Source organism: Eleutherodactylus coqui, chromosome 1 (genome assembly GCF_035609145.1).
Source record: "Eleutherodactylus coqui strain aEleCoq1 chromosome 1, aEleCoq1.hap1, whole genome shotgun sequence".
Lineage (NCBI taxonomy): Eukaryota > Metazoa > Chordata > Amphibia > Anura > Eleutherodactylidae > Eleutherodactylus > Eleutherodactylus coqui.
In genome coordinates, this window is record NC_089837.1 from 486,720,845 (window position 1) to 486,735,212 (window position 14,368).

Here is a 14,368-nt window from a genome sequence, read left to right on the forward strand (position 1 = left end):
CTTCAATTCAGTTTGGTATCCATTTGTTTTAACTGAACAATAATGCTGCAGACTGAAACCAAGAGCAAATTGAGCATAGATCACACAGTTCATACACCCACAGATACTTGCTACAACCACTTCTGGTAAGGGCCAGAAGACCTTTTACACTCACTCACTGCTTTCCAGAAGTCATAGGGTTAACACTATCAAAGGCTAGCTTATGAAAGTTTTAAGCTTTAAATGGATTGTACCAAGTTATAAAGTATCCCCTATCAACAGGATAGTAGATAACTTTATCATTTGTCGGAGTCTTACCTCTGGGACAGCCTCCAATCTGTCCTGATAAGTCCTCGGATCCATCCTTATCAGTCCTCAACTAAATTGAGTGGGGGTCATGTCACATATTACTGAATTCAAGCAGTTCGGCGATCTCTGGCACTCTGACGACCTCTTCTTCTTTTACCCAGGGATCAAGCTGATCCCCATTCTCAGGAGTGGTGGGGGTCCTAGCGATCAGACCCCTACTGATCATAAAGTTATCCTGTGGATAGGGGATATCTTTAAAACTGGGAAAACCCCATTTAACCCTTTGCAATCCAATTTTGGATTCAGGGTTTCCTAGGGTGCTTTCTCTTTCTGCCATTATACAATGGCGCCATCTGCTGGCTAGAGCCAGTACTGCGGTATGTGACATGCTGGAGAAGCCCCCGACAACAAAGCTGCTAGTAATCTACAGTAAGAATACCCTGCCGGACGTCTTCCGACATTGGAGCTGTACAGCCTTTTATCAGAATGTCTTTAGACGTCAGACAGTGGATTGGAAAGGGTTAATACAAAAGATGCACTGCTTACAAAAAGATAAAAAAGACTAAATAAAATGACATACAAATATGAGCAAAACAGTTATAAAATGGTGGGCTTAAAATACAGAGGACCTAAAACTTGCAGAACGTTTTTAAAGTGGCCTTCTAGTTTTGGGACAAAATTCTGTCTCAGACAGCAGTGGGGTGTAGTGCTTGTGGTTGCTCTTCTCTGTTGACCCTCTGCCAGTTCCAAGCAGGGGCATAACTATAGGGGATGCAGGGGATGCGGTTGCACCTGGGCCCCAGAGCCTTAGGGGGCCCATAAGACCTCTCTTTTTCATATACGTAGCCCAATACTATGAATAAAGCATTACAGTTGGGGGCCCTGTTACAGGTTTTGCATTGGGGCCCAGAAGCTCTAACTTACGCCTCTGGTTCCAAGCCCCATTTTTGACCATCGAAGATGGGTACAGCAATTTTCTAACTACCTAATGCACACTAGGCATTGCTCTCTAATTGGCCCATGCTGATCATGTAAACAACTCTGCCCACTCAGAGAGCAGATATAGTGCTTCGGTAGTCTAACACTAGTAATGCTTTGAAGGGATTAGGTAGTCTGAAGATATTAACTGCCATCTTGGATGACCAAAAACTGAACCCAGAGCTGATGGATCAGAGTTATGGCAGAGAAAAACTACTGCAGGTAATATACACCCCTCCCCTTTCTGTCCCAGGACAGATTTTTGTTCCTAAACCAGAGCGTCAATTTAAAGTCTTTGCTCACCTGAGGGTAGATGAAGATGGGACACATTTCAGTACTGATTGACCTCTCAAAGTGTATCATAGGTATCACATCTACAAGATTACTTTGCTTCTTTTACGGAGAGTAATAACATTTTATACTGTAGACTAAAACAATATTCTTGTGTGCAATGATACAAATTAATATGGCTTTGCACTAGCTGCCTGGCATTGATTGCGAAAGTTCATTTTGTCCCCCACTAATACATCAAGTCCATTTTTATTTTCATCATTTGAAGTATATCTTATAGCACCAGCTTTGTCACTGGTGGTCACCTAAATGCCCCACATTATTCGTTTTAAAACCCCTTCTACCCTAGACACCAAATGGTGGGTATTTATAGAAAAAGCACTTTGTGAAGTTTCGACCTTAGACGTTAAGACCATTTTACTTTAGCTAAACAAAAGAGGTCTGATCACTTCTCGAATACGTCATACAAAATATCTAGAGGTCATGTTATCATGCCATAATATCAGTTTACATATAAACACCTGGCCATGAACATTAACCTGCTCTGACGTGACAGACCAATTGTGCAAAGTGGATGGGGTGGATTTTTAAAAGGTCATGTGATATAATGATTGGCCATCTCAAGAGCAGTCGGCTAATTGTGTGTCTAAAGAATAGTGGATCTAAAGTATCAAAAGTGACGTTTGTGGGCGGGATGGAAAGAGCTGCGTAGTTATAAGGAGCTTGACAAGCTCTTAACGAGTCCTTAAAGTGTATCTGCAGGGAGACTGTAGGCGTTGAGCAACGGACAGCGACCTATCTATCAACAGGTAGCCAACGCGAGGAACCGTAACGGCAAATAAAGCAATTCTAAAATGTACGAATTCATTGGTTTTGTGCTATTCGATAAATTAAGTCTGGCTATGTATATTCACTTCTTGCCATATATATACAGAAAGCATGACCTCATTAGAAATTCTGCCAGTTCATTTGATGCTCTCCACCCTCCTGCTACTTTAGTTCCAACACAGACAGTTGCAAATCACATTGCCCAGAGAGGTGACGAGAGTCAAAGCCAAGAAAGGAGTGAAACATCCACTACCCCAGGACTAAGCCATCTGTGCTATTAGTTCAGGTAATCATATTCTAAGCAGCTTTCCTGTAGTAATAGTTTATTAGGACTTTGTGTATCCATGGGCTTAACATGCAGTCTCTATTGTACTTTACAGTCTATTCTAAGATTGGAATGTAAGAGACTGGTATGTTCTAGCCAATGGCACCAACCATCTTCTGCTCAGCTGTTCCCTATTTCTACATTTGAGATAGGATGCGGCATTCTTCGCATTTCCTGTTGATACAATACGCGCCCTTTGTAAAGTGCATGGGAATTACAATGCCCAGTCGGTTTACATGGCTTAGCATATATGTACCATTATAGACTTGTATGTGTTAGATAAAGTCGTCTGAAATGTCGCACGGGGTTTTTTGTGAAATTTGCAATTTTAGAAGTTGCACCTTGAAATTCTTCATCCCTGTTGACATCATTGGACTGATAATGCAAATGAGAATACAAATGTAATTAAATATTATCTGTATCTTTATATAGTGCCAATATTTTAAATAGCCTTTTTAAATGCACAGAATGTAGCAGAGCTAAAGTTAAAGTTTGGGATTAGAGATGAGCGAATCTACTTGGTTCGGGTGTTTTGAACTCAAGCACCGCTTTTTCCGAGTAACTCACTACTCGGATAAAAAGATTCGGGGGGCGCCGGGGGGTGAACGGGGGGTTGCATAGGGGAGTGGGGGGGGGAGAGAGAGCTCCCCCCTGTTCCCCACTGCTACCCCCCGCTCCACCACACCACCCCCGGCGCCCCCTGAATCTTTTCGTCCGAGTAGTCAGTTACTCGGAAAAAGCGGTGCTCGAGTTCAAAAACACCCGAACCGAGTACGCTCGCTCATCTCTATTTGGGATGTCTTCTTTAACATCCTGATAACTTGAGACAAGGTTTACATGCAGTCCTAGGGAAAACCAGTGATAACCCATTGGTATCATGATGTTTAGTGCTAAATGACAAACCTAGCATTGCTATATTGGCAAAGTCGGTGCTCAACTCTGGTATCTGAAGTTTTGTTTTTTTTATTAATTCTTTATTTATAAATTTTGGGTTGGGTACAGAAAGAAAAAGGGAAATCCACTTATCCGGATCAAAACCCGGGAAGCATGTGGGAAAGAAAAACATATCTAAAGTTTTTTTTATACTCAAATGTAATAGAGCTAAATTTGTTGTTGCAGTAGTTTGGACTGCAGTTTATCCTTTAGCATCCTGATGGCATGAGATAATACAGTAGTTAAGGGCTCATTCCTACAGGCATAAATATGCTCCGTATTATGTGTATAATACAGAATGCTGAATTCCCTTTGATATAGATTGGGGTATTCAGACCCATGTTATTGACACAAGTGACTATTTTGGTCCATATTACAGACCGAAATAGCCTATGGAAGTCAATGGGATTGTGTAAATATGCAGTGAGTATGCATGATAGATGGGTATTTACGCATGAAATCAATGGACCTGCTTGCGTTTTTTTTTTTGCACACATGAAAAAAACTGTTAATATGTGTGCAAAGAAGAAGCAAGCGGGTCCAGCTACGCAAGGAATATGCAGATTATCTGACGTGAATGGGTATGTTCCAACTTTTCCTGACGGTAAATGCTGGAGAAAAAAAAGATTGTACAATTCGATTTTAACATGTCCAGCCCATTTGTTCTCAGCAGACATAAGCTACTACAAGAGGCGACTACCACTAGCAGCATACTCTGCCCTCTTTAACCAAGCATTCATATACGGTAAATGGGAAACTTTGAAGGGGTATTCTGGGTATTTACTATTGATAACTTACACTCATCAATAATTGACTGGTGGGAAGCCACCGCTAGGGATTCCCACCAATCAGCTGATCCTCCAGCCTGCTGTCAGTGTAACAGGGCGGGATGCTCATACTAGTGGTCATGGTCGAAAGTATTATAGATGGCTTCACTCCCATTGAGTTCAATGGGAGTGATGCCTTCCATTAAACGTTTGCCTCCTCATTGTAGTCAGAGCTGGAAGTCTAATAGAAGACATTGCTCCCATTGATTTCAGTGGAAGTGAAGCAGTCTATTACACTTCCAGCCCTGGCCACCCATGCAGACGTCCGTCCCTCTGCACTGACTGTGGGCCAAACAATCAGCTAATCAGCAGGTTTCCCGAGTGGCAGACCACCACCAATCAACTATTGACGACCTATCATGAGAACAGGTCATCAATAGTAAATGCCCGGAATAACCCTTTAATGATAGTCCAAAGGTGGTTCCATGAAAGAGTTTAGATCTGCAATACTGTCTACTTGATCTCAGTTGCACCATAGACTGCAGGTCATTTCTTGAGATTTTGCTCACGTATCTTGGAGCTTGAAAGTCTAACTTAAATTCCTTTGCTGGTAAGGGAAGAAGGAAAACATACTGAGAAGGTCAGATGCAAATGCCAACAGGACTCCCTTTGGCTGTCACATGTTGTGCTACCTTTTACTGCCAGCGTATAGCTATGGGGGGTGTAGAGGTAGCACTTATACCCTGCCCTTGATATCTGAGAGAGTCTGAGCCCTCTGTGTCACATAAGATACCTGCATTGTGAATGGCACAATAGGTTGTGGACTCTATTAAAAGATCTTGCATATTGCCAAGATAGACAAGTAGCCTTTTGCGAGAAAAAGGCTGCAGCAGGGAGGAAAGTACCCAATATGCTGCAATCTAGCAAAGCTATGTCCACTAATAAAATCTTTCTATACCAATGTCCACGTGCGAGAAGCCTGTGAACTACTGCAGGGAACCCATCAAAGGAGATGCAGCTCTGCAGCTCAGACTCATTCCATAGATCATACCCTAGGATGAAAATTCTGTGCCTTGCAAATATTGCAACATAGGAAACACTGTTTCACATTATGGAACCTTATGGAGATTTGCTGCTGTTTATTAGCACTTTTTGCACCAGAAAGAAATAAATGCATGCAGGGCTGGCTCCAGGTTTATGCGGGCCCCTTATGCCCCAGTTAGCAATAATACTCCCTATCACCCCAGTCAGTAATAATAATTTCTCTCGTCGTCACTTCTGCCCCCTTTAGATATGCCACCTCTTGCCCTCTTTTACATATATGTGTTGCCTGTTGCCCTCTTTTACATATATATGCTGCCTCTTGCCCCTTTTACATATATATGTCGCCTGTAGCCCTCTTTTACATATGTATGCCGCCTTTTGCCCCCTTTTACATACTTATGCCACCTCTTGCCCCCTTTTAGATACTTATGCCACCTCTTGCCCCCTTTTACATATATATGCCACCTCTTGCCCTCTTTTACCTATATATTCCACCTCTTGCCCCCTTTTACATATATATGCCACCTCTTGCCCCTTTCATATATATATATATGCCACCTCTTGCCTCCTTGTACATACACAAGGTTATTGTAAATGATCTTCCTGATTTGAAACACTCATAACTCAGGTTTAATGGCTCTCAGATACAAGGATTTGATATCAATAGTAACAGAAATGTAAAGCATTTTGTTAAACAAGATCAAAAATGTTTTCTACATCAGAGGTGTTCAATGTGACCCCCCTTTGTTCCCTTCCCTTCCTGGGCCCCTGTGCATTGTGGGCCCTCAGATGCAGGGAGCCCCAGCACCTGCCCAGGGTTGCTGGGTGCTGGCCCTGAATGCATGTGTGAATAGCTCCATGGACTGCTATGACTCCGTGTGCTGTTGAAGTCTGTTGGAAAAAGTTTGGTGCGTGGTACCAAATATTTTACCTAAGTCCATTGGACACATGGAGGGAAAATACTCTTGTCTGAAGAAGCCCCAAGATGAGCCAAACAGGACGACAATTGGTTACATTATAAAGTAGCTGTTTTATAACAAATAAAGCTGCGGGCATTAGTAGGACGTTATTATACAGTCTGTGTTTACAGCACAGGGGTGTAAATGCTTATCCGAACGCTGTCACATTTTTTCTACCGTTTCCTTACAGAGCGCTGCAGACTCACATAATCCATGACTCCTCCGTGTCTGAGTCTTACAAGGAAGCACAATCTACTTTTAAGCCTAGAAGTATGCCAGCTAATGCAGGAGGTCCCTGAGATTTACTGTATATCATATATCAAGTGTGACCCCGGGGCGTCAATATGTAATATATTAGTTATCGGAGATTAGGAAGTACAATTAGTCTTAGCTGTCAATCACAATAAGTAAAAAGAACATTAAGCTATGATAAAATTCTGCATTCTCTAAATGGTTAATTAGTCACCCCTGATATGAATAGCCGCAAGTTGCTGTATTCATTTCCACACAAGATTTGTATGTAGCTGTAGCTGTAGTAAGGATGGGGTGATAATCTGATAACCATGTGCTACTGAGCGTATCCGCTATATGCCTGCAATTCTAGAACTTATGGAATTTAATCATTTTCATTGTTACAGTAATAGAGAGATACAGGGGGTGGACAAAAATATGGAAACACCGAAATGCATGCCTTAAAATCGGTCTCTCCATGTCTTATTGAAATATAATTTATAATCCGTGTAATTTAAGTGGAGGTAATATGATACAGATCCTGACGGACAGAAGTAAACATCTTCCCAAGCAACAAGGTTCCATTGGTCAGGGGTTTGAGCCACTCAGTTGCTGTTACCAGCTAGCTCTCAAAACCACCCAGAGCAGGGCAAGAGGTGAAGTAAACACAAATTTGTTGGGAAAGTTCTCAGCCAAGCAGGGGTCAAAAGGGCAGCTCAGTGCTAATGATTAAATCCCATGAATTTCATAAGGTGCTTCCACATTTTCGTCCACCCCCTGTACGTTATATTCAGGACACTTTAATATGGTATTATTACGGTATATAACAATGTAGGGGAACATCTATGTAACACATTTGCACATAAATATAAGGTACTTGTCTTAAGGTACCTTTACATGGGTTTTACATACAGCATTTTTAGGATTAACGCCCAGCTATGGCGGCTTCAGATGAGTGTATGCGCAAATATGTTCGCCTCAGCGCAAGGCATTTGCACAATGAATGTGGTTCGGCACATTGTACTGTACATTTTGGCTCACACAGGCCCTGTTCACACACACACGCTCCAACCCCCCATCCTGATTTAAAAGAATATTTAGCCTAATGAGGTCCAGCTGTGTTCTATTCTTTGTGGAATTGCGCAGCGTATTATGCATTTGCGCTCCTCCCATAGCTTTCTATGGGGACCTTTGCTGCACAAAAACGCAGAAAGATAGAATAGGCTCATATTAGAGGGGTGTTTAGTCTGAGTGTGTCAACTGATCGGAGTGTGCGGGCTGGGTGGTCTACAGACAGGAGGAAAGTGATATACAGTGGCGCGGCGCCACACAGAACTTTGTGGGTGAGGGTGAGGAGATTAAATTTAGTTCTACAGTGTATTGGCAGCCAATGCAGCAAGTGGCATAATGCAGAGGTGTCTGAGAAATGGCTGGATAGAAAAATAAGCCTAACTGCCACATTTAGTATGGCTTGAAGAGGAGCGAGTCTGGTGCGGGAAAGGCCAATGAGTAGTGAGTTGCAATAGTCAAGTCGGGAGCGGATGAGGGCGACCACGAGTGTCTTTAGCGTGTCCATGATGAGGAACAGCCGGATATTAGCAATATTTCTGAGGTGCAGGTGGCATGTTGGGCCAAAGATTGGATATGGGGGGGTAAAGAAGAGGTCAGAGTCCAGTGTGACCCTAAAGCAGTGGGCATGCCGCCTGGGGCTTGTTATGCTGCCAGACACTGGAAGGGAGATGTTGAGGGGAGGTTGGTTGGTGGAGGACGGAAAGACGAGAAGGTCAGTTTTAGAGAGGTTCAGTTTGAGAAAAAGGGAGGACATAGTGTTATTGGAGATAGCAGACAGACAGTCAGTGATATTTTTGAGGAATGGTTCAGAGATGTCACGGGAGGAGATGTATAGTTGGGTGTCATCCGCGTAGAGATGGTATTGGAGGCTGAATTTGTGGCTTATATTCTAAATGCTGCAGATTTTCCATGCAAAAAATCCTCAGTATTTACGCTACATATGAACATACCCTTTAAGGGATTTTCCAACTTACAAAAAAAAATGGCCAGAGGGCAAATACCGAATTTTTGGCTTTATAAGACACACCAGACGATAAGACGCACCCACGTTTTAGAGGGAGACAATAGGGAAGAAATTTATTGAACCCACCCAGTGACAGTGCAGGGGATAGTACCGGGGCGACGGAGCAGAAGGAGCAGCAGAGGTCTGAACCACCAGAGCTCCGTGTCACAGCAGTGCTTGTATACGGCAGGAGGAAGGGAAGAAGCTGATTACTGGAGGCGGGGAAGTAGCAGCAGTTCCTGCCCACGCTCACCACCAATCTGCAGCACCTATGGGTGGTAGTGGGGAGGAGAGAGAACTGCTAACTGATCGCACATTTGTTTGCACGACAAATGACGATGTGACGAATTTCGGCACGTTTGTTTTATTAGAAGCAGTGACTTCCCACCCCCACTTTGGGAGGTGAAAAATACGGTGTGTAAAACAAAGAAAATAGCATGACTTGCTTATAAATGTCCCACCGCTCCAGCGTCGCCAATCTGTTCCCAGCTGCTCTGATCCCAGAAGCTCAGATATGGCCTTAATTGTAAAACATTGCTGCGTTTCAGAAAAAAAACATACTTAGAAATTGGATTTGGAGCTCAGTTCTCGGGTCTAAGAGGTGGGCTGCACTGGTCTCTGTCCACCCGCGTCATTAAGACTGACAGCCCTCTCCCTATATACAAGCCGAGAGAGGAGTTGATACTCTTGATGATGTGGGGAAGGGGGGGAGAGCCCAGTGCAGCCCGCCTTTTTTACTCAAGAGCTCATAAAACTCAGCTCCTAGTTGAACTTCTAAGTTTTTCTTTTTTTTCTGAGACGAAGCAGAGTTTCAGAATAAAACATAGATGGGCCAAATGGGCATATCTGTCCCGGCTTTATACTGCCCATGGTTCAGGCAGCATGAACCTTGGCAGTATAATGGGTTCACTTGAACTCAGGAAATAGGGGAATGTTTGAGCTTATGTATGTTATAGAGAGGACACTCCACCGTTCTATTGCCAGAGTGTAGATATGCTAAATAACAGACTCACCATTACGTGGTTCCAGCCACTGCAGCGGAAATTTGTGGCAGAATGAAACTTCACCTGGGTGTCAGGGCTTGAATCTAGGACCTCCTGCACTCCAGTCGGCAGCTCTGTTTGCTGAGCTAGCCAGCCCTTGGACAGCTCCTATGCTAACATCTAGCAATGATCTTGTGGTTCCTGGTCTGTTCCCCTGTCCTGACCCTGCCTCTGTTCCTATTTAAGCTCACTATAAAATCCCAGCAATGCGTGATTATTGTGCTCCACAGACTTAGTCAACCTTCACTCTCAACCTGCTCCTCTACAAGCGACTTGAGACCTGTTATTGACCTCTGGCTTCCCTCCTGTCAACACTACCCGCCTCCTCCTTTGTACTGCAACCTGAGACCACCTGTTGCTGACTCCTGGCTCTCTCCTGACTACTCTCTGGACCTGCACGGCTACTACACCTGCGGCTCCAATCTAGTGCCGGATACTAGGTGTATTTATGTTTTTAGGCAAGGGGTTGTCTAAGTGAGACAACCACTTTAAGGCTTTCTAATGTAACACATGGGTCCCTGATCAGAACCCTCTATTATATAGACTGACTCTGAGCTCTGGAGGCACTTAGTAAAAATATCAGACAACTATTGATTTTAATGAGGGTTCTGTAATGCAAACCAAGCATTACATTCATTTAACAAGCAAATTCACCTACAATAGTTCTTTAAAAGGATTTCTTAAAAAAATGCCCCAAAATGGCAGCAATCCATGAGACCTGTGAAACCCTTCCTAGAATGAGAGAATGCATAAATAGACCAGAAAGGGAAGGGGGTGAGGAGGCCTAACATTGCACTTTTTTGAACAGTGCAGATCCATTGCGGATCTAGCCACCAATTCCATACCAAAATCCGCATTTAACTTTCCTTAGCGTGGTTTATTCTATGGTTCCAGGGTGTTCAAAACTATGTATAATGCGTGATGTCTATGTCTACGAGACCCTGAAAGTAATGCACAGTGACAGATCCTCATGTAATTGCTAGCCTCCTACATCAGACACTTGGCATCAGAGCAGTCAAATTCTTGGCACGTTGTGGTTTACTGATATCTTCAGAAGGACAATCACACATACTAATGTCTATACGATACCATAAAATGTTACAGTAGAAAATTAATTATTTCAAGAAGAAGCATTGTGTTTTTTCATGATAACTTGAAGAGAGAAGAAAGGAAAATGAAATGTTCTTAAAGTTTCTAACACAATAACCGGCCTCTCATTCAACAGGGCTCCAAAGGAAGGTAACCCTATAACTTTAGGGACAGTTAGTAATTACCACAAGAGTCTTTTATGGGATGGTTCACAATAACCTATTAGACCTTACCAATAATATGTCCTGTCTGTACAATAAGAAAACTTACAATGTAATTAAAGGGATTGTCTAGTTTGGAAAAATTATTTTCATATTCCCTAATAGGAAATTCTCAGTTATTTAGAGGGTGGGTCCCATGTTCAAGAATCAACATTTTCCATAAAAAAATTATGCTCCATAGTGCAGAGACGCTGGGGACTGCAGGGTAGCATAGACAAATCAACAATAATGGTACCTTGGGTGGAGAGCCTGTCAAATGAGAAGCTGCCTCCCCAGACGAAATGGCAAATACCTTCATAAAGCCAGTAACCAGTACCAGTAGAAGTGGGATCGCGGCACACTGAGACAAGAGAGCCACAGCCAGGCAATGGAAAAGGAAATTCTTTAATGGCAACGCGTTTTGATGCTGGAGTGGCACCTTCCTGGATGTAACCAGCCTGAGGAAGGTGCCACTTCAGCACCTAAACATGTTGTCATCGTAAACAACCAGTGAGATGTGCCTCTTCAGAACGAAATGCAATACCTTAAATACCTATAAATGTGTAGTCATAATGGGTCAAAAGTTTGAATTACTATATGTAAACTATTTGTTTTAATGTTTGTTTGTTATGTTTAATATAAATAATATAAAAAAGGCAGGCTATGACAGCACATCCATGCAAAAAGAAGATATCCAACAAATTTACTGTAATGCCAAGTGTTTGTCATGACTTGTTCAATAAAGACAAAGTTTAAAAAAAAAATACCTATAAATGGCCCAAGGAACGTGCAACTCTGGCACTGAAACGCATTGCCATTAACCCCTTAAGGACACAGCCTATTTTGGACCTAAGGACGCAACGATTTTTTGGAGATTTTCATTTCCACTTTTCAAAAACCATAACTTTTTTATTTTTCCATTCACGTGGCCATATAAGCAGTTGTTTTTTGCTGCACATGATAGTCAGTGTGCTCAAATTATAGCACAAGTCGTTGCATACACGATGATACCACACATGTGGGGATTTTCTTACATTTTTATTTTTTGTCATATAAATAGGGGAAAATGAGCAAAAAAGGTTTTTTTATTTTTTGAATGTTTTTTCTTTTTACACTACTTCTTTAGCTTTTTTACACTGTTTAGGCCCCTGAAAGGGGATCTGATCCATAGCAGCTAAGACCGCTATGGTAAGGCATTGCCTGCAATGCCTTATCACTTGTTATAGCGATCATACGTAATGGCAAAGCAGGACGCATGTAGCTGGCGTCCTGTTGCCATGTGGGGGTCCGATGACGTCACAGAGAGAGCGTGCTCCCCCTGTGAATCCTATTCATGCTGCGATCTACATATCCACATACTTGGTCGCTGTCCCGATGCACCCTCGTTGTTGCAGCAGGAGGCCGGCTATCAGTAACAACCGACTCCCGCTGCCAGATTCCACAGGATCTCTTCAGATCCCGCGAGATTCACATGACGTAAGGTTACGTCATGTTGCCTAAAATACCACCCTGCCTTGATGTAATCCTATGTCCTGTGGCGTTAAGGGGTTAAAGGTTTTCCCTCTATATTGCCTGGTCTCAGCTCTCATGTCTTAGTGCATCATAACCCCACTTCTTCTGCTACTTGTTATAGGTCTCTCCTCAGATAACAGTTGATTATTGGGGGTCCCCAAAAGGGAACACTTTGTGATCAATTTTATGTCAAAGGGGTGGTCTAACAAGTAAAGATTTTCCTAAGTGGACAACCTTTTTAAAAGTGAGTGTTCTGTACGGGTTGGGGTTGTGTTTTCAGAAAGTCTCCTTTTGTGGGACTAAGGATCCGTAGTTTCACATTGGCTTTGCCAAATTTAACAAACTGCCATTTTTATAGATAGTTGTTATCCAAGTACTTTGTGGATTGATGACTGGCAACACCTGCCAGATCTGGTCTACTTTCCTTTTATGGATTTTCTGTATGTTGGGGGTACTCCCCGGATCTGGTGAACAAGCTTACCAATGTGGTGCAACCCCTGATAAGCACTACGTCCTACGTTGTATCTGTAATCAGTATAACTTTATTAGGTGGGCAAGATGCCATGTGCCAAACCTGTCTTACAGTATATCCAACATCTTGCAAACGGATCATACAATGGAGGACTGTTTGTTTTCTCAGGTTATGTCATTGATCGCTATTGTTATAGAGTCATGTATAAAGTTCTCTAATCTTCTTTCTACCTTCTTCTCATTAGACTGAACTGTGGTGAAGACCTTGGTGGTGTTACTTGACTTCTTTGTGGTATACAACTCTGTCCTTTGAGCTTGAAGATGGAACGATCCACACAAGAACTCTTCCTCAACTTCATGATCGTGTTGATCACCGTAATGCTGATGTGGCTTCTGGTCAAGTCTTACATAGAATAAAAGGACTGTATGATGCTCCTCAGAAAAATCTAAGTCAATGTTTTCAGCCCCTTCAGTGACGGAGATGTCATCTCCGCACTGAAGGGGCTTCATGAATAAGTCTATGGCACTTTGTACATAACATCCATGCTCATCTTCTGCACTTAGCTGCAATAATTTATATGAAGCAAAGAAAGTTACTTGTTTTCACTTAGACCATGTTGCCTTGTCAAAGCACAAAAGAAAATGTTAGCCATACTATTGTCAACCACTGATTATGTCTATGTTGAATACTTATGAAGATCAGCTATACAGTCTTATTACCACCACCAATATCTACAACCTATTGCTGTCTTCCCAATGAACCAAGATCATAATAACAGATCAACTGATATGGGACACAACAAGTTTTCAGCTGAATAAAACAAAAGTTGAAACTAAGGTCCTGAGTGTTACTTTTTAGTTGTTTGTGTATCAGAATTTTCTTGTGCCTTTTTGAGGTGGATGCATTATTTCCATAGCTGTGTGATATTGATCGCGTAGTCTTGTGAAAACGTTTACAGTAGGAGAAGACATGTAATAATTTCCATGGATTGGTTTCAGTGTGAATCTACATTAGAATGAAAGAATCCAGTGATCTGAGCAACTTTCAATGAGGTCTGGTCATCGTTGCTAGACTAGCCAAGGCCAGGATTTCACTGCCAACCTTGCGGTTTTTCTCATGCTGCGGTGTTGAAAGTATACAGAGAATATTGTAATCGAGCAAAAACGTCCAGCGAAAGGGTATCCTGTGGACATAAACAAGTCGTCACAGAAAGGGGTCAAAGGAGAATGTCAAGAATTATTCTGATGAAGAGGCTCTGTAGAGCCAAGCAAATTGTAGCTGAACCCACATTGGTGCTCCAACTAACGTGTCCAACTTGTCATTCGTTAGCATGG

At 42.5% G+C, this 14,368-nt stretch overlaps 1 protein-coding gene across 1 annotated transcript; it reads left to right on the forward strand.

The window, feature by feature from the left end:
* The first annotated feature begins 2,551 nt into the window (after positions 1 to 2,551).
* Positions 2,552 to 13,870, forward strand: LOC136613731 (sarcolipin-like). The gene is made up of 2 exons (XM_066594072.1): positions 2,552 to 2,671; positions 13,279 to 13,870. The coding sequence occupies exon 2, from the start codon at positions 13,355 to 13,357 to the stop codon at positions 13,448 to 13,450; it is 96 nt and encodes a 31-aa protein (XP_066450169.1). The 5' UTR covers positions 2,552 to 2,671; positions 13,279 to 13,354; the 3' UTR covers positions 13,451 to 13,870.
* The last annotated feature ends 498 nt before the right edge of the window (positions 13,871 to 14,368 follow it).